General features: G+C 41.0%; 3 protein-coding genes across 13 annotated transcripts in view; 2 read left to right on the top strand and 1 right to left on the bottom strand.

Moving 5' to 3' along the window:
- Positions 1 to 26,224, top strand: part of LOC111245871 (gamma-aminobutyric acid receptor-associated protein-like 2) — a 56,333-nt gene that overhangs the window by 22,784 nt on the left and 7,325 nt on the right. For 2 of the 6 annotated variants that reach the window (XR_002671508.2, XR_002671509.2), the window contains exons 4-8: positions 11,395 to 18,724; positions 20,005 to 20,099; positions 20,306 to 21,493; positions 23,847 to 24,051; positions 24,226 to 24,371. The gene's annotated coding sequence lies outside the window, so the exon portion shown is untranslated. The remainder of the gene's footprint in view (positions 1 to 11,394; positions 18,725 to 20,004; positions 20,100 to 20,305; positions 21,494 to 23,846; positions 24,052 to 24,225; positions 24,372 to 26,224) is intronic. The other 4 variants (XR_015321856.1, XR_002671510.2, XR_015321858.1 and 1 more) reach the window with 4 other exon arrangements.
- LOC111245864 (uncharacterized) overlaps positions 1 to 26,224 on the bottom strand; it is a 136,695-nt gene that overhangs the window by 103,699 nt on the left and 6,772 nt on the right. For 4 of the 6 annotated variants that reach the window (XR_015321854.1, XR_015321855.1, XM_086981001.1 and 1 more), the window contains exons 1-3: positions 20,290 to 20,347; positions 17,806 to 19,320; positions 12,455 to 12,529 (exon numbers count right to left, since the gene is read on the bottom strand). Coding sequence is in view for 4 of the 6 variants with exons in the window: in XM_086981001.1 (XP_086837127.1) it covers positions 12,455 to 12,529; positions 17,806 to 19,320; positions 20,290 to 20,347 (1,648 nt within the window). In the remaining 2 variants the exon portion in view is untranslated. Of the gene's footprint in view, positions 1 to 12,454; positions 12,530 to 17,805; positions 19,321 to 20,289; positions 20,348 to 26,224 lie in introns of those variants that run through there. The other 2 variants (XM_086981002.1, XM_022794775.2) reach the window with 1 other exon arrangement.
- Positions 43 to 11,329, top strand: LOC111245866 (glucose dehydrogenase [FAD, quinone]-like). The gene has a single exon (XM_086981004.1). It carries the CDS (start codon positions 2,280 to 2,282, stop codon positions 4,272 to 4,274), a length of 1,995 nt encoding a protein of 664 aa, XP_086837130.1. The 5' UTR covers positions 43 to 2,279; the 3' UTR covers positions 4,275 to 11,329.

Below are 26,224 nucleotides of genomic sequence, written 5' to 3'. Positions count from 1 at the left end.
CTGTGTACACTAGCGAATAATAAAAAATAGCTTATTTTCAAAGCCTGACGTAATCGGCATCGTCATATTACGTTATTTAGCTTAAGTAGCCACAAGTATAATGAAAGTATTTTACAGTAACTTTGCGGTGTTTATCGTCTTGGCGTACTTTAATAACGTTATAAAAAAAATTCTACTACACCGAATTTATTGCAAAAGTGTCTTAGCCACAGCAGTGACAATTACGGATAACACCTAAATTTAGCAGGGATCAACTAGAATGATATAATTTTCAATAGAATGATTGGCAAACCTCTGCAGGCCAATTATTTTTGAATCCGTCTGCACCGACGGCGTATCGGTAAATCTTTATTTATTTGAATTTGCAGTCTGATGTAGATCTGAGGTCTGAATAAATAAATATTCAAACTCTAACGATGCGATAACAAAAATCGTACGTACGCATTAATTAAAGTTGATAACTGTTCGGTCGTTCTATCTGACGGCTTTAGTTGTAACGGCGATATCAGTCTTTGCAACAGTTTTACATATATATTGTTGCAGTATAATTTTTATTACCTTTCCATCCGCTAATGCAATGCCTTTTCAATTAAGCCTGTTTACTTAATGAATTCTATTCAAAAGATCGTTTATTTTCTTCATTATAATGATCGCTTACTGAAAAATAGGATCATCTATTCTTCATAACAAAATGATCGGGTAACGCGGACTGGGTCTACATGGACCGAAACTGAGAACAGTTCGATAACTAAGCTATCTTGATCTGTCCTTCTTAAAGGGGATCGTAACAACATACTAATATTCTTCAATAGCCGCATCTTTCAGCTAATAGACTACTCGTGGCTAGAAAATAGTTGTATTTCAAACTCAGCCAAAGAAGGGAAAACAGTATGGAGAAATCGATGAAATAGCCACGATTGGATCTGGGTTATCGTCTACAGTATAAAAGCTGGCGTCCTAGCAAAGACCCTGCTGGACCGAAACATCCATTTTATTGAACGTATGTCGCTGCTGGGGGGAAGCTATCAGCTGCCATTTTCACTGCGCGTCGTATCGACTGCTTGAAATACCGCTCCCAGTATGTTCTACGCCGTGGCGCTATTCAGACTGCAAGTTCGTCCCGGAGTCGGATACTTGTTTCACGATCTGATTGCCCGGCTTTGGACAGCATCAAATGATGATACTTTAACAGCACCGCTTATCGTTTTTTGTTGCTATGTCTGACCCTCGATCATTTCAAAATTGATATAACACTGTGAATAGCCGCAGGCATTATAGACCGCTTTCCCGTACTCATCAGATGTGCACTAAAAATACATCGCCGTAGCATTTTCTTATCGTAATTGCGTGGAATCATTGTAAAACATCTGCTACTACCGATTAGACGCTTTTTAAATTGGCCCATCCATCAGTCTCTGATCGTTTTCTTCCGTGCCCTTCTCCCCCAGGAAGTGCTACCCGACAACCGCCTTAAAACGCATTTTTCGTGTCTGTCATTTTGAAACCAACTGCTGTCTATGCTGTCTAATACGTTTGAATCGCGCGCGCGCGCGCACACACACACACACACATATACAAAAAACTAACCGTGATCGCGCATTCTTGAGCATTAACTTTTTGATAGAAAAGGAAGTTTCGAGCACCGATCCTTTCTTTCTTTCTTTCTTCGCATTATGTCGACGCAATTTAACGACACGGAAACGATACGGCGACGCAGGTTTCTACGACTAACCAATATGAAGAGGCGCAAATGCCTGCTCGCTGACATTGTTGCGACTTCCATATTGCCATTGCAATATTGCAGCCAAACCTATTTCTCCCTCTCCTTTCATTACGCGGCATGCACTCGCCCAAATGGTAGCACTTCAATCCTAGTCGACCCGATACGCTTAATTTAGTAGTTAGATCCTGCAACATTAAGTCAGACGGGTGTAAAACGGACCCGTTGGGTCGAGGCAGTTGTGTTTGCCCATACTGTGCATGGTATAATGTTCGGTTGTTTTGCTTATTTCTGTGCAGCAGCGATGTGCAGTGTACAACGGAATATTAAGTGGGAGTGATGGAGAACACGTAGCCGTCATTTTAAGGATCTCTATAACCAGCTGAACCAAGGCTTAAGTTAGTGAAATGACGACCGATCAAACAGAGCGAAGCATGCGGGACAACTTAACAGATAACAAAGACGAATAACTTTGCTACTAAATATAACGACAACTCGACCTCTCGTATCTAACGCCTGCTAACGTCTTAATCGGTGAAGTTCGACAAAAGCCTATGCCATGTCTTCAGTATTTTATACCGTAATTGATCACGTCGTCTACCCAATAAATCATGCATTGTTCTACGCCTTCAACGGAATCACTGAGCTTTTCTATCATGCGGGTCTCGGAGGTATGGGTCGTTACTATATTCCATTTATACACATGGCATTCTTATCTGTATTTGTTACTCGGCCGGAAATTCGAGATTACAACACCAAGCGGATTCCCATTGAGACCAATCACAAACTCTTGAGGGCGTCATATGACTTCATCATTGTAGGAGGCGGAATGGCCGGCTGTCTAGCGGCCAACCGGCTTTCACGGCATTATACGGTTCTTCTTATTCACGGACCAGGCGCACTGCCAAATATCCTAACGCGAGTTCCTCTTTTGAATGCATTGAATCAGGCCGAGCCTTCGCATGATTTCCGCTATGTGGCTGAACCTTCAGACATCAATCTACAATGGAAGACGCACGCCATTACCTATAACAGCGGCAAAACATTGGGAGGATCAGCAATTTTAAGCGCCCACGTGTATTCAATGGGCCGAAAGGCGGATTTCGACGAATGGATTCAAGTCTATGGAGCAACTGGTTTCGATTATGACACCTTAGGAAAGTATGCAAAGAGGCACACAAAAGCTCAGGGCACAGTGACGGGGCTTCCATTGTACGGAACTTCAGGCGAGCTACATGTCGATCACGCAGATACCCCAAATTACTACATGAAATATAAACAGTCATTTCTGAAAGCAGCTGCATATGTAACTGGCACACAGATCGTTCGCGATCATAATGAAGAGCTCCTGGGCTTTGGGAGTGCAACGCATGCCGTAGAGAAGCACACCGGGTTCATAAGTACTCCGGTCAGGGCATTTCTTGAGCCGATTGCCTATGACGAGGACCGTCGAAACAGGCTGCATATCATTCTTGAGTCAATGGTCGAACGAGTAGGTATAATTAAGAGGCATGACGGTAAGCTTGCCGCTCGAGGAGTCATAGTTAAAATGAAAAATAGAGCGAGGCGATACTTTTTCGCCCATAAAAAAGTCATTTTAGCGGCAGGTGCCGTTCGTACGCCACAAATACTCATGCTTTCTGGCATTGGACCTCTGGACGAACTCACCAAATGGAATCTTCCGCTTCTTCTGCACCGAGAAGGGGTCGGTCGAAATTTACACGACCATTATGACCTAGGTACAGCGCTAGTTGTGTTTCCAAAGGGCAAAGGCTTTGTAGATGTTGCCTTCAGTGATCTGGTGCAGTTTTTTCTAACTGGAACAGGTGCAATAAAAAACCCATACGCTGTTAATGCACTAGGATTTTTCCGAAGCAAGAACACCTCCTACTCAACATGTATTACTCAGGAGACGTGTCAACCCGATTTCGAAATTCTCGTTCATACATGTGCCCCCAACCATCCTGCGGGAGGTTCAACCCTACGCGCAGCTTACATTACGACGTCCGACTTGAACAAATACTTTATTAACCAGAATGGCGGAAGTCTTTTAACACCCAAGGAAGCGATTCTGTTCACGCCGACAATACTACACCCAGTTACCCGAGGGCGCATTAAGCTTCGTGATTTTGATATTGATTCTAACCCGCGAATCTTTTTGAACGTTCTTAGCAATGAGCGCGACCTTCAAATGGCCGCCGAGCTATATTTAACTGCTCGCAAAATTGGAATTCTCGCCTACGCTAAGCTTGGCGGTAAATGGATGGATGTGCGACAAGAAGGCTGTCACGGTCCTGAAGACTCGTTTAGGTACGCACGTTGCGCCGTTCAGCACTTTCTTAAGACGGCTTGGCATCTTGGCGGAACAGCTCGAATAGGTCAACCTCACGATCCGTTTGCAGTGGTAGATACCCATTTGAATGTAATCGGAGTCGACAATTTAGCAGTCATTGACGCCTCCGTAATACCAGCCCCTGTCAGCGGTCATATGCTCGCCACGATCGCATCGATAGCCGAGAAGTTCTGCGACGAAGTGCATAGAGGAATCGCATAGGGAACAATTACTGGTTTACATTTTCGTAAACGAAAAGAAAATACTACATCCGCTGACGAGATGCTGTTTAGGGGCTACTTCAGCAATCGATGGGAAATTGCTGCTTGAATAAAATGAAGTTCGATATGCTCAGAAAATACATCTCTCTCGAGCCAAACCCGTAACAAAGAAATCGCGGTTAACGAATCACCCGCACTCACTCCTCGCCTATACGGGTAAACTTGCCAAATTAACTAGTATTATTTATAAAACTATCTCTATCCTTTATTGATTAATTCCAACGCTTAGCAACGTAGTTCTAAATAACTTCAGTTGCCCTGCTGCTTTAATTCGTTGCCTCATCCAAGCCAAGCACCTATTAAACAGATCGATCAATGATCAGGCATTTGCGACGTCGAATTTATACCAGCATTGTTACAGGGTCCTCAGTCAGGATGCCTACCCGCCATAAGTTAATAGTGTGACGTTCGACAAAAGCTGAAGATGTTTTTTTCTTCTGATCGGCCCTATATTCTAAATTGAATTACTCGTTGCCTTGGTAGTTCAATTTAGTTAAATATAACTAAATACGGTTGAATTTTGCAAGCTGTTATACCTGCCTGTAACTGTTTGTGGTAAAACGCGTTACAAATTATTTGTTCGTCTCCCTGACCCCTCGCTAGAAGTACAAGTCTAGACTGTATGGCTCCTTCATGTTCATATCAGAAGAATTTATGTTGGCTTCAGAAGCTTCAGTAGCGCCAGCTACTGAAGCCAACATAAATTAAATTTTAATCGCATTGATATGATAGTAATGTTTCTACTAAATTAAGAGCAGGTAGTTTTGTCAGGCACGAGCTCATATTCAAGAAATGTCTTCATTACCAAGAAAAATTGATTATCTGATCACGCCACAGTTCTGCTAAGACGCAAATACATCTGTGATATTGTTGTATTTGTTATAAATTTGTTTTATTGTTGCTTCAGATATCGGATTAGTGCTACACACGAAAATGGAAGGTAATTTTATTAATATTTATTGCATCGAAACAATATTCCAAAGATCACATGTTATCCAGTATTCTTCTTTGATAAGAAACATCGATCGGCGTCAGAAACCGGCTGAGACAGTGGTAATTGTAACTGTAGGTCGAGCGAGACGAATAATTGTAGACTAATTTAATAGAGCTAATAAACATAAATTAATTGTAATAAAAAAAAAGTCGGCCTTTTCATTCGTGCGTTTGTGCTAACGCAAGGGTCGATCGTATATAGCTGTCAACTGAATACCGATAAACCAATACATACGATCAACAGTTGGAAGATCGACTGACTTATACTTCTTCTCAAGCCCAAACAATTCATATCGCATTGTATCTAACGTCTTTAAACGCGCACCGCATTACCGGTTACGCCCTTGGCACGGAGTATAGCGTAGGAGTACGAAGGCTCACTTCTTTTGTTCAACATTGCAACGATCTTTGCTATTCGTTAAGTGAAATTTATCGGCTATATACTATGTATTTGCACGCGCTTTCTTCTTATCTTGTGCTGCAGTAACGGAGTTCGATTGTACATACATAAACTGCTCGCAAATAACACAACGTAAACATTCCGAAATCTGTAAATTGTCGGTCTATTCGCTCGCATGAAGAGAAAACACGGCCACGTTTTCCCCACTACCTCTAACCGTTGCTTATCGGAAAGGACAATGTCACGCAGACACGTTCATTGTCCTGAACAATGTTCGGACGGAAAATTGCAGTTCTGAAAAGAAGTTGCTGCCATTCTGCCAGAACACGCTATCCAGGCCTCGTAAGGTTACGAGACGTTTTCATATCTATAGAACACAATATCAAGGGAAACGTTTGTTCTAACGGAAGGGCAGCACAACCCCAAGCGAATCATGCCGGTAACAATATAGGTTCTATCCGTAAAATAAGTTCAACACAATTTAGATATTGACTTAACCTGCAGTCTTTCCCAAAAGTGGGTTTTTGATCGAAGTAAATACTTCAGAGCAACTAACTACTCGATTACCTTAAACCTAAACCGGGAACCAGATAACGGATGAACTAGAAGAAAAAAAAAGTCGTCAGTTCTCACAGGTCCTATAATAGTAAATGCTATACTCGGCGCGGACAAAGCAATCTACGCCTCGACATTTTGTGATCTCTTCTTCCGGAAACTGTGTATGGACACATGAGTTTAAGCTCCGACATTGAATTGACTTCGATAGCGTGGAGCTCACAAAAAGTTTGCCATCGAATGAGATGGAACCCGCATTCATTAACGGTGCAGTCAATTGTATTTAATGCGGTCAGTGGCGGCTAGTAGTCCGCCGTTTGTGCCGGTGGAGTAATCATCGGTTAGCGCCAAATGGCGCCATTGATTGAACGGTGCTTTGCAGTACTACTCACTTCATAGATCGTAAATATCTACTGTAAATACTCCGTAAAAGAAATCAGAAAATATTTATGTTGAACTGCACAGATGGACGAACCTGTGGCAACGCTACAATGAAATCCATCGATCGTGTAAGATAAAAATTCACTTCATAACTCTCAAAGCTGGAGCAATTTTTATGTCCGAGTCCATATCGCTCGCTACCTTCGCTTATTTTCGCCGCGTTATATCGTCTGCAGCTTGAAGTAGTTTTCGATATATACACCCAATTATATGCTAGACACCGGTCAGTTTTCACTCTTCCATCATTGCTCTTTAGAGTTTCAATTTACTATTCCTGGACGCACGCTTAGTTGGCAGACCTCGCTCATAACTGAGAAATCACAACTTATATTGCAACGTTGCGACGCAATGTCAAGATTTCGACACACAGCAGTAGACCTAAAGTCACCTATCTTCAAATAGGTCTGCTCGGTTCCAGTAAACAAGTCTGTCCCACTTCCTATATTCTGGTTTAATGTGTTCAGAATGGTAGCTCTATCGTCAAACTATTACGCTATATTGTGCGGTTCAATCATATCTCTAGTAATCTAAAAGGGTTTTAACTTTCGGAAATATTCTGGGCGGAATTAAATATCCGACATTTCGTTCACTGCAATTTTGATCCATTAGGTACCTTAGTTTACCTGAAATAAAGCCTAGCTAAAGCAGCGCGCGCCAAGATCGAAACGTTTCTTAGTAGTTCTTACTAATCAACGCTTTTATTTGCTTTTTCGATAAAAATCATTTCAATTAAGCCAAAAATGATCCAGACGCGTTTACAGGAAAACCCCTCGTATGTTTATAGCTGCTGAGATTAAGTACTACTTCAAAAATATAATAAATATAAAGTTTGCTTTTATTTTGTTAAGATATTGAAATGATTGTGAAAGCATTGGCCATTTATCGTAATTTAGCGTTTATATATATAATTTATATATATAATATAGTAGAGATTTCACTCGCAAGCTATAGTAAATGACTTGGCATACTGCGGAACATGCCCGACAGTGGCACTAATTAAACAGTCATTATCTTTTAATTAGACAGAACGCCTATGGTATTGCAAAGTACAGGTATCTAATTTTCGCAAGCTTTCATTTTTTCTTCGTCTTCTTATTGAGTCAATCCGATTAACGTCGCAGTCTCGTCAAAATGGCAGTTAGTCATGCTATCACGTGATAGACAGGTGTTCCCTCCTCTGCACGTGTTGAGCCAGCAGCTGCTGCACCTATAGTCTCTTGATTATGGAAAAGATTTTCACACGGTTATAGTAACTATCCCAGCAGTCGCAAAGGCAACGCGAGTAACTACAACAAACGACAAACAAAGAAGCTAGATTCTTCAGAGTACTAGCATCCGAACGCAGTTGGTCCTTGTTTTTCTCCTTCAATTCTGAATTGTGCCCCCATAAAGATGGTTAGTGGCCGCTATCAAAGCAGTTTCCCACAATAGAAAGGAAGGATGTTGCAAAACAGAGAATTAGAACGTGGGGCAAATAGTGTTTGTATTGCGGATGCTAGTCAATCTATTGATCGAGTCTATAACATACAGAGTAGGCCAGAAGCTAGCGGACAGTCTGAACAATGTCTCTTGACGCTTAGAGAGTCTTCGTTTATAAAAAAAAATAGCAGAGACGCAAACTATTACGGTAACGAACAGATTAAATTATGCGGTACATTTGTAACAGGGGCATCCTAATACCATTAATATATTCCTATAATGCTATATTATTGGTACAGCGCATCAGGTATTGTATCAGTGGGGGCGCACAATCAAACCCGTTCCACACTGCAACAATATATGCATCCCCCACTACCTTAGAAGATGCAGACTATACAACTCAATTTTTAAGAGATCTTTTTCAAACTCCCTAGTAACTTTTAGCCCGCCCTGTGTGTACAGTATACAATAGGATATTAGGCGTCAAACAAATCCACAATATGCAGGCGAACAAATCACTATCAGCACTGAAATTGCTGATGATTCAGCACTGAAATGAATACGCGCCTAGATAATTAACGGATATATTTTTCATTGGATATATCCTCAACTGAATTTCCCCTTTAAAATGGCCGCCACGAAAGAATCGGTCTATTTTTCTTATTAGTTAAGCTATGGCGGTAAATGAAATCTGTGCTATGATGAATCCCATGGCTTACTCCTCGAATTATAAACTCTTCTTTGCTTTGATTTTTTTATCAAATGGGTGTGGGAGCCAGGGGCGATTTAGTTTAAACATGAGTCATTTCTATCAGTTCTTGTTTTGCGGATAGAAATTCAAAATTACAACACCACAAATACATTGTTGAGCTTTTTATGACTTTATTTCTGTTAGAGGCGGCATGGCTGATTGTATTACAAATGTCATACGTTTCCTCTAGTCCAAGACCGTGCGATGTGAAATGTCCTGTTAGAGCTCTGAATTAGATCGAGCCTTCACATTACTTATGCTACACTGCTGCATCTTCATATCTTTAATACAATATCCATACAGTTATTTACTACAATGAAAAAAAACACTAGGGAGTTCAGCATTTATAGGCATTCAAATATATTCATAGAAATTTCAACAAGTGGGTGTTAGACTATGAGGTAATTGATTAAAAAGAGTTTCCATGATTGCCAACTTCAATTATTATTATTATTATTATTGAGAGAGGGATTATTGAGAGAGGGAATCTCACATTATCGGTAGAGTACAAGCATTATTAGATACGCAGCCTATAGACAATCATACCGAAGAGTTTCCAGACTTTAGGACAAAAGATACATATTTTGAAGAAGCCCACTGCATTGTTGTGAGGACATTCCTTGTGTGTATTGTCAATGATAAGGACCGTCGCCCGTAGCGTGCTGTACATTACTGTTGATTTTATCGTCAAACAAGAAGGTATTTTTAAGAGGTATGACGGCAGGCTCGGTGCCCAAGGAAGAGCTGACCCCGTACGTACACGATAAATACTCACAATCATAGATGACATATTCTGATTTTCCTACAACCGGAAACGATGATCTAGGTACAGCAATGGCCGTGTTCGACAAAAACAGAGGCTGAGGTAAAACCGCAATAGTGTAAATTGAGTACAATTCTTCTCTAGAAAAAAACGTTCGTGCTTTCTAATCGTCCCGACCATCTCGAAGCAAACGCGACTTTGCCTCTAGCTCATGTTCGTGGGTCGAACTTGAGGAGATATTATACCAATCTGAATGAAAAAAGATCTTTAATCGAGCCAATGCAGAAGCTTTGGCGCCCCCAGCCATTATACGAAGACGCATCAAAGCTGTTCCGGGCTCGATGACTCTTTCAAGTATACGCGTTAGCCTGTACAACGTTTCTTTAAAATGTTTTGGGATCTTGGCGCAGCAACTTAAAGAGGTTAGCGTTACCATTCATAGGCAGTGATCAACTTCATATGAACGTGATCGGAACGGAGAATTCGTCAGTAACCGATGTTTCTATAGTACGATAGCTGAGAATTGTTTTGACAAAATACTTTCAAGGACTACGTAGGATAGATTTATTGTAGTAAACGAAAGTGGGCTGAGATGGGGGTAGGTTTGGGTTAAGACATTGCAAATACCCTCTCCAAAACTTGATACTGGACAAACCGCGGCTGAGCTGTCGTATGCGCGCAAAAAATTATGTTGTGCCACAGGGTAAGATCGAGTTGGATCACCGGCTTATCTTCAAGTTCATACCATCGTTTTTTTTCCTATTCGACGACTTTTCTCTTCATTTTAATTTATTTATCATCCCTTCATATACCTTCATCTGAATGTATAATCAATATCAGCATGAGCACATATTCTTCTGGTTTGCATTGCTATGTGTATTTTAACTCATGTAGTTAGTATATTTTTACAATTAAGATATAGCATTAAGACATTTAGGTGAGGTGAGTTGAGATACTTGTGGCTTTAAGTGGAGCAAAGTTATTGAGCCCGTTTGATGCCCGTAATAGTCACTAGCCTAACACTACAGTTCTTCTAATAACGTAGCTATAATATTCTGTTTAGTAATCTAAATAATATATTGAGTGTATATATACAAGAAAAAATATATTGAGTATATAAAAAAAAATACGAAACGTATTTGTCTTTGTCTAGATTCGATTCGCGAACTTCCCTTTTACGACTAGGGAATAGCGCTACGGTGGTGCCTTATATCTGCCGCCAACATGTCTTAATACACTTCAACTTCTTTTTCTACTTTGTTAACATGTTTATAGCATAATAGGCTCGAAGGCGCCGCCATAACCGACATCGAGTTTTATTAAACGAGCTCATTTATCCGCGTAATTTTCTGAATCGATGTCCAGATTTAGAATACAAACAGTTCACTGGCACAGGGGACAGAGAAGCCGTCACACGTTTACTATAGGAAAATTAATACAGACTGGTTCAATATTCCGCTGAGAAAATAACACTACGATCCTTTTCGTCGTTCAAATCTGACATTCGAGGAAATGTTCCTCAGACGATCGCAGCAGCGCCGAGTATAAACAGTCTGAATTCTTCGTACTTTGTCTTTGCTGAGAAGCTCAACGAGTTGAAAAATCCGTAACCTGTTGTACACTGTAAAAATGAAGTATACGTTTTAATCGTTTGTCTTTAAAAAATGAAACCAGTATGAACATCTATGTTTTAATGTTTTACCACTCATATTACAATGTTTCTTGACGTTTTTTTGTAGGCAAAAGACCGAACTCAAGGCTAGATATGGAGCCTCTGCAGCCATTACTGTACAATACAAAGCACGCAAGTCAATAAAAAAAAATGCCTCGATGTGGGCAATTGATAAAATCACTTTAAGCCGGTGCTTAACTGGACCAATATGGAGCTCTACTTGTAAGGACGCGGGTTTTGTCACCAGCAGAAGAAACCTTACAGCAGAAGAAGAAGTACTTAATCACGTGTGGCAAGGTAAACTACGGCCAGCGAAGATCACAGTGTGCCTCGCTTGCGCGCGTATCACTACGTAATACCAAAAAATTAAACAGGAAACGCCTCAACCGAAAACGGTCTGTTCCGCGGGTACCTCAAAAAGGATTTAGAGCTGTGCGTAGAAGTACCAGAGCCCACGAGCTTTTCAAGCGGTGTATATATACGTATATGTATATAAAATGGGTTAAAAAGGAATAAAGAAAACCGACGCTTTTGGCGAGAAATTACCACGTAGTTGGTTTGTCGCTGGGGCATACATGCGTCAGCAGGAAATTTGCACACCAATTATTAACACCCGATGATTTAACAGTCATCATTATACTTAAAATTCAGAATCAGTAAGCACAATATAAGATGAAATTCGTTGATCAGGATAAGCCAGCAACGGACTGATAATCTCGCGTAACTCGGCAACGTTTTGTGTTTCGTCGGCATCCGCTGCCTCTTGTTTCAGTTGTCGTAATCTTCCAGACTGTTGAGTTACGGTTTCAGACAACGCGCTTACCACCGGATGGCCTTGTTGCAACACCGATACCGTGAAGAGAGAAGCGGAGCGTCGTAGCGTGTTTTTAGATAACGTGTATACAGAACGACATACGTCGAATTCATCCAGACATATTTATAGACGTTTTGCTTGACTCGATAGTCTCGTATAGGTTTGCAAATAGAGATTGTTCTTTTTCTATTTTCTTCGAGGATTAGCGGACATCGATAGCTTTCCGTTTCTTCTATTTATTTTCTCGTCTATCTCCAAGTGTATATTACGGACTCTCCTGGGTATGTCAACACCCTCATACGACGGCTCTTACCATTGATGTAGATACCAGTTGGCGGGCCGACGAGCGTTTCAGCGTTTGCGGTCCTCGTAGACGTCTCTGACATGTCTGAAACGAGACCAAACAGGTACTGTCTTAGTAGAAATTCAAGGACGACGTATTGCTTCTTCGCCCAGAGTGTTTTCCCCTTTCGAACTTCAGTGTAGCCCATAGAAGGATTTATCAATTTTCTTCCAGTCCGACCTAACCGGCATCCCTCTTCTTAACCTTCTTGTTTGTTGTGGAGCAGCTACCTGGTTGCATCGTTTCGTATCTTTGTCGAGTGTAAATAACCGTGCATCGCACAACCCATCAATGGAAAGAAAAATAACACAGGAGATATATGTCCTAAAGTATTTCAATGCAGTATAAAGCCTCTGACTGAATCAGCTGTCTACCCAGAGAGAACATAACATTGAAATCTATTTTTTTGTTTTTATTTACGAAGAATAGTGCAAATTTACTCAGATATGCAAATTATTCTTTAGAACAATATTTGAGTAAGTACGTAATTATTTGTTTACAAGTAAATGAAAGCACGTCAACTTGAGCGTCTCCGCAATTTCAAAATAATTATAATAAAGTAATAAGTATAGTTCCGTTGATAAAGTAATCAATAAGGTAGCGGTCTCGGGTTGCACCCATTTCTGTTGCGTTAGCCAATTATGATCCAGCCGCTCACGTCTTTTCTCTTCAATGTATGGCAAGAAAATAATATATATATATATATATGCATGTGGCTTTACTGGCTTATCTGGATTTTAATAATTCGTACTAATTGCCGGATTGTTTTTACATGACTAATAACTATCGTTTTTTTTTTTTGAAGGATTCAGTAGACGAGGCAATTTTGTTGCCTTCTAAATGTATGTATAACGTTAACGACCTGCGCCATTTCCTGTAGTGCCAGTCTCAAATATGTTACGGGTAGGTAGTGTAATGATGGCCATGATGATCAGGCGGATGGTCAGAACCGAGACTTCATGGTTCGAGCATCAGATTTATTGATATTTTGCACTAGTGACAGATAATGTAACACTTCTTCACTCTACCACACGCAAACGACACACCAATTATTGATCCTATCATATTTGTCGAAGGCGAAAACTTGTTAAGCTTGCAAGTGTTAATACCAAATACTTAGTTTTCGCTTGGTCGTACATGGAGCCGCATTGTTCACATACTGATACTGAACGTAGAAGCTTAAAGTGCAAGAAGACAATTCTTCTTCAGAGGAATTCGACTCTTAAGCAGGAACCGTAATTTATTGCATTAAGCACAAAGTATACATCTTTTACCGACTGGGAAAAAGCAAAAACAAATGACAAGTAAGCTGCCACACATTAACACACCGAATCACAATTGTAAACAACATCATTTAGCTAGTTTTACATGTCCGCAAATAAACACCATTGCAACGTTTGCCCTACAGAAGCAAATTGCCGTATGCAGCTGCTCATTCCGTGCACTGAAAGAAGACAGTATAGTTGGCACGTGCTACAAATACATTCACCTATACGCTGAACTCATCGGCAAATTCTTCTTTCTCATCATAACTTCCATAGTCCCTAAGGGCGAAAACAATAACCTTCTTTAAGAAGTTACACGATGTTTCCACAACGAGACTTCAGAAATGCGACGACCAAACTCAGCTGAAACGCAGATCGCAAGGGAGCCGGCTTTTTCCGAATAGACACGATCCTTTTTTTACTGAGGCTCCATCCATTTGAAACGAAAGTATTATCTATCGAAAACAAGCACAAAAGGCACCTCTTTGGGACATTTTCAGGACACCATATAAAAGCTCTAGCATGGTTATAATGCGTTTGGCTGGTTATGATGTCACCCTCTGAGACAGCTAAGTAGCATTTCGAGTAACGTATGTGCTTGCTAAGACACATTGTGGTCTAGGTTTGAACTCGGGCATAGATAGACGGATTTCGTTTTGTGCACGGAGACAGCCGTCTGACGGAATGTATAACTCTAATACCGAACGTAAAACTCGAAAGATGGAGGTGAAACGACTGATCCCGTCGTCGTCGTCGTTGTAGAAAAACTGTCTATTTTTTAAAATGAGATAATTTTGCTCTTATACATAGTGATATGGGGATCGTCCTATCTAACTTGTATCTAAATCAGATTTGTTATGCAGATCTGGAAACATGAGCCTTGAAAACGGCTTATTTGTGTGCGTTTGATGGGAAACTCGCTAACACCAAACCTCGCAAGACCGACAAGGTCGCTGTAAAGAAAATAAGGGGAAATGAATTGCAATTAGAAAGTTGCGCAGTGTGGCTTGTGCTCAGTATGCACACAAACGCCGGACGACGTACGTGGTATTTAGTTCGTATTTAGAGGAGATGGCGTAATAGTGTCGCTATAACCTAGGGTTGAGGAATTACTCGTAAATCATGCAACTTCAATGCATACGCCTAGAGTTCAGAAGAAAGCAATTTGAAGTGCGGCCGTGCCTCAGAGCGTGTGTAAAACCGTTTCTTCGAGGAATTTATCTTGAACCGTATATGCAACCTTCCGTGTAATGAATATTACTCCTTTATCCAACAAATGCGTATTCAAACGTAACTACCTCCGGACTAGTTGCCGAACATAAATCAGATTGTTCTTCTTTCTTTTTTTTGTTTCGAAATATTTATTTTTAACATACAGAATGAAAAATTGTCATCATATATTTATTACCAATAAATAGTTATCCGCGATACGCAAGTCAAGACCGCAAGTACGAATTTAGTCTCGGCCCGTCAAGTCCTTCACCTGGACGATACGGGATTCTTTTCCCTTGTAGGATCTGGGTAACAGTGATGGTTCGGATGATCACTGTCAACTAATTCAAGCTCCGATCGACTTGTTTAACCTAGGCTGAAGAGTGGTGCGCTACGACTAGAGCATATATTTTTGAATACACATATCGTTTCCGTGGACAATAAGGGTCTCATGTTAGCTGTAGGCGGCAGGTACCTATGTTTAAATCTTCGTTAGGGTTGCTCTTGATCTAATTCGAAATCCAAGCGCCAAGCTGGGCCACTGAGATATTTTTTCCGTCATATGGTGACTTCCAGTCGGATGTAATACTTTTCTAGCTGAGAAAACGCTCCGTATGTTATCGCCATCGCCTGTATAGTTAGAGCAATTTAGGATTTCAGAATCCTCGTTCCGATTACAATCTACTGTTTCTTCTCATTACTACACGCTTACCGGTTTATATTTGTCTTACAAGGAACTAATACGAAGATAACTACGGAATCTGCTCTTTTTTTGTACATACGCTCCACCTAACAATTCTCATTAGATCTAGTTCACGGCTAACTAACTCCTTCTGAGTTTTGAACATTTTCTTCTTCAAAGTTCGATATAGGTACTTTGTTAAGAGTTCATTTTTCTCTAGATTTTTCGACTATTTTTCACTAAAAATGCGTTTTATTTCTTGCGTACGGATACGTAGTAGAAGTAGAGCCTTAGATATACAAAAAGTAGTCGATATGCGACATCGTTGTAGTAATTAGAGCGATGCTATTGTAATCGAAATTAGTGGGTCAGTGACAAGAACTTCTCGAACCAAAACTTAAGAAAACATTGTTGAAAGTTAAGGAACTACGTTTCATATTGTAAATTTACTCTTGAACCGTGCAAGGGATACTTAAAAAATGTATTCTGTTTTCGTTTCCCGATTCAGTTCCCGGGACATTTTGGTAAAACCATTTTAGTAATTAACAATCTAAGTGCTCCAACAGTTGGCTAAAAGCACAGCAAACGCGCGCACGTCTACGCATGGAGATTTCCTATTTAGGTCCTCTGAATTTTCCCGGATCCCTAGAGATATGCATGTGGTCTGGCATTGTCGCAATGGAGAACGAGGCCTTGTCTTTAACGACGGTTAACCTTTGTAACCCTGTTCATAGAAAAGGTCTGAATTGATTGTTTTGTCAGATGAGCACAAGTCGGTTCCTTTTTAATCCCACCGCATACGTAGCATCAGCTTGGGCTTGCCACATACTGTGAAACACATTATATTATATCTTTTATTTGCACACTATTATAGTATGGAGCTTCAGAAATAACTCTTGTGTGTGATTCACTGACATCAGGAGGAACATTTTTCAGAGCGAAACTTCCAGAACGAAAGCAAGAAAGCCATCGTCAGGCCGTTCCTTCCGACAACGCATTTTGATCATAAACAGCATATTTTTATGGGCCTGGGCAGCATTTATGGCTTTATCGTAATAAAACATCGAATAAATGAACTTTTGCCGATATTTCACTCACCTCCATAATGCTTACCCTTGAGTCCGATTTAAGACACTTCAACAATTTTATGACATTTCTACTTCTAGCTTTCAAACGACACAAAAGCTAACGCTTCTCGTCATACCTGAAGTATGTGACCTCAAAGCCATCTAGCTAGAAAAACAATCAGTACTTGTTCTGCTGTATTTTTTTGATATTAAGCTTAAAAATGGCCGCTCATTTTATCTGATACTATTTCATCTAAAACAGACTTCACCAATTTTGATTTTATTTTGCTAATTAATAATTAACTTCAGCAATTTGTTTTTAATTGAGTTCAGCTAAGCTTTATTGCAATACTAATGCAACAAGTATGATTAATCGTGCAATTGTATAGTTTGCGATACGTCCTCAGTACTTACTTACCGAGGCGTTTTCCCAATTAAATACTCATATACAAAAAAGATTTGAATTACAAATTAATATAAATTTATAGCTATTTATTGTTATTCTTTAGTCTGCAGATGCATACTCAGAACGTAACGTTCATTGTTAAACAAAAAAGAAGAGAAACAACGCACCTCGGAGGACGTTACACTCAAATGAAAAAATTACCGGCCATTCGAAACAATAGCCAAAGTCTAACACTTGTTAGAGTGTATTTCGTAAATTGCACTTCCTTTGAAAATAGGCTTCATTGTCAAAGTATGTAGATTTTATAGCAAGGTTGAAAGCCGTTTGTACAAAGTTTTACATTTGGGACCATCGACCTTTGAATCATCTCCTACAGCATTAAGGGTACTTTTTACAACAATGAAACATTTTGCGCAATGGGAACTGCTCTCACCCCCCATATCCAATATATTATGTTCTATATACGTACTTACATAATTCGAAATGTAGCCTTTATCCGATTATTCCCCAGAAAATATGTTCGCCAGTCAAGCTTTATATATAAAAAAAATCCAAGCGAAATAAACAATATCTTCTATTTATCCAAGACATTGGATGCAACAAATAAAATGCCACATAAAACAGATTCGTTCATGGCATTTACAAATGACAGGTATTATTAAGAATATAATTGCTTTGTTACCACTTACTTGTCGAGTTGTTCTCCTTATTATATCTGTCCGAGCAGACTTCAGGATCAAAGTACGTGCCGTTGTGATTACTATTCTTGTTGTTGCGTGTCAGTGACGCCTCATCGTACGCTTGTTGGTAATACAAATGGTGATAATATTGTTGAGGATGATGATGATGTTGTTGATAAGCGCTGCGGTTCCCGTCGCCGTTTTTGTCGTCGGCAAACGAAATATGCTGTCGTTGCTGCTGGTGATGATGATCTCGGTAGCTATCATGAGTGGCGCCACCTGCACTCCTGTACGATGACGTCAATCCGCCATAGTTTCTTCTATGACAGCTGTTTATCCCGTAGTTGGAGTGGTAATATCTATTATCGTGATGCCTGCCGCTGCTGTTGTGATCGTGTAAGTAACAATTCAGCTGTTGGCCTTTACTCGTTTCGTCTCGCTCGCCGTTCGTAACTGTACTAGTCGTACTTGTGTGGCTCCTACTGTCACTATTTGCAGAAGGTCCACTGTTGGAGGCACCAGCGGCGGCAGCAGCAGCAGCAGCAGCAGCAGCAGCGGCGGAAGCGGCACCAGACGACTGTTGGTCCTTGACAAAGCCATCGGTCACGTCATTATTCACGTGCTTCCGGTCGCCGCTGTTGTCGTCAGCTCCGTCTTCGCGATCTTCTCGAAATTCGTAGTTTTCGCTCTCCGCTCTCTCGTTCACGCCGAAGTCGCCAGGTGATCGACGACAGCAGCGGTCATTTCCGTAATAGCTATTCGTTTGGTCGGAATAGTTTCCATTGAATTCGCTCTGATGCTGCGACTGCTGATGGTGATAGCCAGTCGAACAATAACCGAAACTGGTTTTCCCTCGATTGTTTTTGTTATACGTCTGCGGCCGGTCACTGGTAACGTTGTAGTAATGGAAGCGGTCCCGATACTGATGGTATGTCCTATCACCACTGCTGTAACTAGTGCGGTTGTTGTTACAGCTGCTGCCACTGCGCTCTCCGCTACAGTCTTCATTGGTTCGACCACTATTGTTGCTGTTGTTGTTAACACTGTTCATGTAGTTGCCAATGCTATTCTCGTAACTGGAGGTGCCGCCATTTTGTCGGTTCTGCCTGCGTTCGCCGTGACAGGTAAACGCCACATTTACTGACGCTCTTTTGCCAGCTGCATTTGGAGCATCGTTTGGTTCGTTGCTCACATCAGCACAAACAGCTCGACCGTTGGCATCGTCACCCCCGCATCTCCTATTTCCGTAATCCGTCGTAAGAAATTTCTGATAATTATTTCCGGACCGATTACCGTTATTGGAGTTGTAGTAGTGCGGCACCGAAGAATTCGTATAGGTATTACTGTAACCGCCATTTGTATTAGAGCTGCTGCTATTTTTGTTGTTGTTGCCGCTGCTCTCGTGGAATAACGGACGCGATTTTCTACATGTGGTCGACCTCGAATGACGACGCTCTTCATCGTCATCCTCGCGAAGTGCCCCGTCCTCTGAAGCGGCCGTGGAGATGACATCAAAGACGTCAGCTAAAAACGCGACAAGGAAAGACAATGGATCAAAACGACAAATTAACGCAATATTTTTTTTTTCACTACAGTCATACGCTTCACTCTGCATCTAATGCTGTGTATATATACATAGACATATGCGCATGTACTCATTCGTAAAATCTATATGGAGCCAGAATGTGACTATATCTATAGTCCTACGTATTATTGATGGTGCTTCCGATAACGCAGGACGCCAGAATCGATGTCATAAACGGCATAATCCTTCTGTAGAAAAAGACCAACGTCTACCTTTGTTATAAATAGCAAACAGCAACATTATTTGCTAGAACCGTCAGCTGACTGTCTGGAACCCATTTAACTTTATTTTGAACAACCCGACTTCTGTCATTCCTGCGGTAGCAGAATATATTGAAACGGATTTTATAAACTGGCCCCTTTACATGCATATGCTGTCCTTTTAGCCAGCTTCTGGAGTGCTTATATTGCGAGCTCAGTGAATGTTGCCAAATGGCGTAAACGATTGAAGTAAATATCGCGAAAAAAACTAACGTTTAACACGAAACCAGACCGTGTGTCTGTGTTCCCGTCAGCTATGACGCCTGAGCTAGAAGTCTTATTCATCTAGGCGGTAAACTAGTACGAAGTATACTTAACGGCAGTACTGGCTAACTACCTTCTATTTGGTGTTCTGTGCTCTAGTTATTGACACAAAGGCGGCAAGGTAAAGGCTCGACCGGCGATCTCGAGGGTTAATAAGGACAAAAGCTTCAAACAGGCACACCATCTATCAACTGGTTGGCTATCCGATTTTTTTTGAAGTAGCTACACGTCATAATGATTAACAGAGTCGTATGTTTGCACGTCTCGTTCGGCGATCGCCCGAAGTAGCCTCATTAACAAATTCCGCTGTTACGAACAATTAATTAAACATGAACGCTTACTTCATGACATATAGATAACCTAACAATTAATAATACGAATTACTTTTTTCTTGAAATAGGCACATCGGCTTGTCACAGAAAGGACTCAAAAAGAAGGTCATTAGAGGCGCCTCGGTTCAGGTATCAGCGGGCACAATATTGTAAATGGTCCAGTAGAAGCGCTCGCATTACGAATGTACTTTAAGGCTAACAACGAAATACCGCCAAACATAAAATGGAACAGGATATGAAAGAGACGGCTACCTGACCTGATACATCTTTCAAGAGCCGATGATTAGGTGCTTGATAGCAAAAGCGCATGCATTAGGTCTGGCCGAAAAAACGTCCAGCTGTAAGAATAAGAGCCTAACATATTACCTAGATAGCGCACCTATTATTTACATTGATCGTGAGTTTATAGATCACTCTCGCTTCTATTGTGTGTGTTTGCTCATCAACATACTCTTACAAATGTTTTTATTTCGCCATGTACGGTGCCGATTAGATTGTAATAATATCTGCCGTATAATATATATATCTCGTGTCCACCATTCCGACCTGATCTGTTAACGATATCGTTGATTATGTCGATAGGTGATATGCCCATTTCATAAACAGCATAAGCTACTGGAGTAGCGCGACACTGCCCCAAATGATGACACACTTGTCTACTTGTACAAGCATATAAATTATTGGATGAGCCGCGCGCCGTGCGTTGCTCACACTCTGTACAGCCGTTTTCTATTGCGTTACCCTTCTTCTATTTCGCCTACTTTGTCCGTTCTTCGAAAGCGCTGCAAACAGCCATCTATCCACTGATTTCGCGTACGGATGTCCATTAATCTGACAAAGCGAAATGAACCAGCAAACCAGCGTGCGTCTTTTCCCTGGCTACGCTTCGTCAGCTCGTTGCATTCGCTCACAGCCTTCCAGTCGTTCACCTTGCCAGCAAATAGGCCCTTGTGTATATTTACTAATGCGGCCACTTTCATGCGCGCACACACGCACGGACACAGCTTCAAAGACACAGGTCTCGCGCCACGTCTCTGTACGGTCTGGGTACGCCCATTTCTGTGTACGGTAATATCTCTATGTACTTTGTACAAAAGCCCCGCTAAAGGGAACCAGAGCAAAGGAAAAAAACATCAGGGGCCTACCACTTGCCAATCCTAAGCGTGATGGAACGTACACCATCATTGCCTGCCTTATCTGCATTGCGTTCCTGTCGAATAGAGAGAGCTATTGTCGGCTATCTTCCTACGAAAGTAGTATGTTTGCAATAGATTTTATACGTTTCGCTCACGAAAACTAGTCCAACTGATTGTGTCATACAATAGTTATCGCGGAGCAAGAAAAACATCAATACTAATTATTATTTCACATAAAATTATTATACATTCGTTAATAATTATGGTTTTTTTGGTGACTTTGAAGCTATTATTACGTTGACCGTTTGTCTTGCATTGTTTAGTTTTTAGATTAATGATGAGATATCCCTTGTAGCGGTATATAATTGAAATGCTGAGTTCAGAACTCTGCGCTAGGCGCGCCAAGTGTGAACAACGAAAATAGATACTCGTTTTTATAGCGAGCATTGGAGGCTACATACGAGCCCGCAAAATCGTTCTCACAATGCACAAGCCAGATCGATATTTAGCCTGTGGGCAATTCGAAGCAGTCCAAACGTTGCCAAACCACTGCTATACTCGAACAGTAACAGGTTTTTTCCACACCAGTCCTAGGTCATTTAGCTTTGGGCCGCCGCAGCGGAGACCTGACCTGCTCACACAACTGGGCTACCGGTAAATCTTGACCGAGAGAAATACAGAGAGAAATCAGGAAAGAATTCGTATTCGAATGCAGCGTAGCTTATTTCGTTTTCTTACCAGCTGCCGCCACCATCGCTGCCCTGTTCGATTCAGCAAGCCGAGAGTGATGGCTTCATTTTGCCAGTTTGCCGGTAAGGAATAGAGAAGCTGATTATTCAAAACACGACAGGAGGTGCTGATGCTCACGGGGTCGAGAAGGTTGTACGTCGTTGTTGCAGACTGTTTTCGCTTGTGCCAAATACATTACAAATGTTAACGGAACATTCCTGCCCGCTTAACAACAGTTCCTTTGCAACAATAGTGGAGATATTGAGACTTCTATTCACAACAAACCTTCTCAAAATGCTTATTAGCATTATATTTAAAGCGTTTATTTGTACATAACACACTCGCTATACCCGTAAGGTCTAGAAGATGAATAGTCTTATAATGGTAAAGAAGAAGTACGGTTATTGCACACATAGTGTATCCATGTATCTGGCTGCTACTGCATCGGACTTCATTGAAACGCGTCCACCAAAGTTGCTCCAAGGTTTCTGGATTCATGGGCTCACTTTGTACGGCCAAAACGAACCAAATTTTTCCCGCTAATTCGGAGACGTAACAGAACAGCGATAAATCAATAGAAGAAACCAAATCCGCTGTCTTCGTCACAAATCTAAAAAGCATTGTGTTTTTACCGGATTTGATTTCTCTATTTCGGCACATATACAGCTGGCAATTGTCTAAAATCTAGTTTGCACTTTTCAACATACTGATTATTTTCGTCACGCAGTAAAAAAATCCGCTCCTACTGCTTAAACTACTTAAATTCAATACCTGGCATTCGATTAAATCAAGGCCCCTAGTAAATTATTGCTATATTAATGTAATTTAATACTCCGTTTGGTTAAGGGCTTATTCGAAATCGTCGGCCATTGTCATTAGTCCATTGACTGTACTCACTGTGTCGTAACGGTACTTTTTGAGTAGCTTCTTGAACGGTAGCTTTATACAATGCTATTCATCATACCAAAGCCTCATGGCCGTGGCACTTGCTTGCCTGAGAAGCCACTGGCACCGAGAGCTCCCCTCCTTCCCGCATACGCATAGATATTCTTGCCCGTTCAGGAAGACGTCTCTCATTTCAGACTTCCTGTTTAGGTACGTCCTTGCCAAGCTCTGCGTATAATCTTCATGTTGGGTTACCTTATGCTGGTATTCATTGTCTATTCGTGCACAGTCGAAAAATAGAAAGGCATTACTAACTGTTAGCCAACGTTCGATTCGAACTCGACGGGTTCCGGCACCAAAAGAAACACCAAAAATAACATTTGATGAGTGAAGTAGAATGCCACGACCGACTATCGCCATTGTCCCTGTCGCAGGCGTTAGCATAGTTGAACAGAGGCGAGTAGGTATTGCTCCCTTTCTGCGACTATTTTGCTTGATACCATTTACCCTGTCCGCGACTGCAGTTCAATTCTGCTTGCCAAAATTAATCGGGAATTGTTCGCGCACGCGAGAGATAACTACCGGAGACGAAGTTCTCCGACAAGAAAATCTCATCGGGAAATGGGCGTTGCCATTGGCAGCAGCTGGTGGCAGGAACGCAGTCCGTGGGATTAACTGATCAGTTTCTGTCAACATCGTTCAATCACGTTCGCGACAATAACAACCCGAGTTGAGTCATTATAGAAAAACCATGGCCATCAAATAGTACTACTACCAGTGTCACTTGAAGAAAACAAAGGCCTTACTGATATCTCAACTTGGCCACATTTTCAAAGTCAGGATTCATCTTGCTTGGTAGGTACTGCAAGCACGAAGATGGAGCTTTAAACCAGGAAGGCGGTGCAAAAAATGCAGCCAGTGATCGTACCTGTAAAAGAGCACTCACTCTTTACCTCAACAACAACTCGAGCGCTTTTGTGCTGAAAGATGTCGAAAGTGTCTCGTAACGACAAACAGCTACGTGACGCGCCACGCGCACGCCAGAGGACTTTGCCTCGATAATGGTATGATCCCGGGTATATTATTTATCAATATAGAATATTTAAGATCTAGTGCTGATTGAATCAATTCATCAGCAAGTATTAACAGTCAGAGCGGATTCAGTCAAGAACAGCTTACAATCAATCAGATTTATTCGTTGAAGACTTGGAGTACTCATACAATAATGTCCTGTGTAGTTATAGCAGAAATATAAGAAGGCGTGACGATTATGAAGATACTGTTTGCGCCTATCGGTGGCCATTCATTGACCTAACTAGCAAGGTCGTCTGGGGAGTGTCAAGCATTCGTTATCGACTTCTAAGAGGCCGCGCGTACCAATCGGGTAAGCTATGATTATTTAATAGAATGTCATCATGCTTCATTACTGTTTTTTCCTAAATGTTACACGATTGAATGTAACGTCTGATTACAATAGAATTTACCATTTTCATATCGTAATCGTTTGGGTGTTTAGTAAACAACGTTTATTTTCGGTTTGATCGACCGAAACTGAGCACATTTTTCGTTATAAGCGAAACAAATGATTGAATAGGTATCCGTTCCACAACAACAATATCACAGGTAATAGATGTAATCAGGAATGACCAATTACAGATGGAAATTCAGTATAGCGGCGTTTGCATTTCTCCTTATCGGTGTTTTAGCAGCGATTTGTCTCTTTACTTATGCAACATGTATGTACTCTATGTTAGCGATACATATAGGGTATTTTGCTTCTGTCAAATAGGTACATTCAGAACTGGAGTGTGCTTACCTAACTTACGCAAGATGCATCCATCGTGCACACCTGGTCACCCAACTTTGACTCATAAAAATGTTTCGATCCAAGAACTACAAATAACGGTTGAAAGCGTGCCAAGTCAAACGCTACAGCGGCCTTGGAAATGACTGGCGATAACAATTAAAAATTTCTCGACAAATAGGTCAAAACAGATGGGCCTATTTTCGTAGCGTTGCTGTCTTAGTACAGTACCTATGAGAAGAGTTGTATTTCTAGCCAAATACTTGGTAGAAATTGATTTAAACAAATGTTTCCAGCATTCGCGTCCGATACAGCCGTTGCGCACTGCTTCAGACAGCTGACGTTTTCCAGAACGGAACCAAGTGTGCCTAATCGCTGTTTCGAACCTTAACCACCTCCATGCGTTTTTAAGGCTTTATCACGATAGCACCACAGGGTCATAAATAGTAGGGTCTGGGCAACACAAGCGTGCTAGTCGAATTCATCCCATGGCTAGTTCAACTTGAAGTTGATAACATCCGTAAGGTTTTAGATCCGTAGCTTTTTCGACATACGTCAGTTAATATACACTGTAAATGTAGTGATTTGCGTATACTGTAACTACAACTCACCTAGGTTATATAATGTATTTGATTCGTTTTTTTTTCTGCAGCTGAATTGAAGCATCGATTATCGATGTAGACGTTTCTGTACATATCTATATCGATTTTATGTATAGTGTTGAACGGGTCTTGTTGACTTTACTGCCTCTATGTAACGATATTGAATGACTAGTCACTGAAGGGTCAACTAAGAGGTTTAACTGTTGTTGCAGTTTGGATCGTATCAGGTTAGTGTCACAACTTCGGAAAAAAATTACCCAATGTTTAGTTATTACTCGTAATTCTCTTGTACTTCTTCTACACACTGAAACATAATGGGTTATAAAACGCGGCTTTCCCTCTTTGAAACAGAACAAGCCAATACTGTTTAAAAATAACGTCGGTATTTGTCTCAATTGAGAATGAACACGGTCATCGTTAAGAATAAATTAGGATCTCACGAGTACATTCATGTAAATGATAGTTTAGTTTTTACATCGTGCTCTTGTAATTCTTCAAGCCCTTCACACTGCTACTGTCCCGAACTAATAGGATCTGAAGGCAGAAAAAGAAAGATTAGGCTATATACAAACACGAACGCGGCAGAAATATATACAACGAGGCCATCAATGCTTTTGGCGTGCTACGTAGGGCAATCACATGGGCAGCAAGAAAGCTCTCAAGAAACTGGTTTTAACTTGAAGTAGACAGAAGCGCGTACGGTGGTAGAATGAAATAGGCTAAAAAATGGTCATAAGACCTGACGAGTAGAACACATGGCAACGGCATAGGGCTAGGCAGATTTAGTTTCTATATATAAACAGTAAAGCCTCTTATATTATAATAATATAT

Source organism: Varroa destructor, unplaced genomic scaffold, assembly GCF_002443255.2.
Source record: "Varroa destructor unplaced genomic scaffold, Vdes_3.0 BEIS01000002.1, whole genome shotgun sequence".
Taxonomy (NCBI): domain Eukaryota; kingdom Metazoa; phylum Arthropoda; class Arachnida; order Mesostigmata; family Varroidae; genus Varroa; species Varroa destructor.
Note: the sequence above shows the minus strand (reverse complement) of the source record. Positions and strands in the feature narration are given on the sequence as shown.

Bases quoted from the DNA above. Each gene is read 5' to 3' on its own strand.
- LOC111245866 (XM_086981004.1), top strand. From the start codon at position 2,280: ATGTCTTCAGTATTTTATACCGTAATTGATCACGTCGTCTACCCAATA.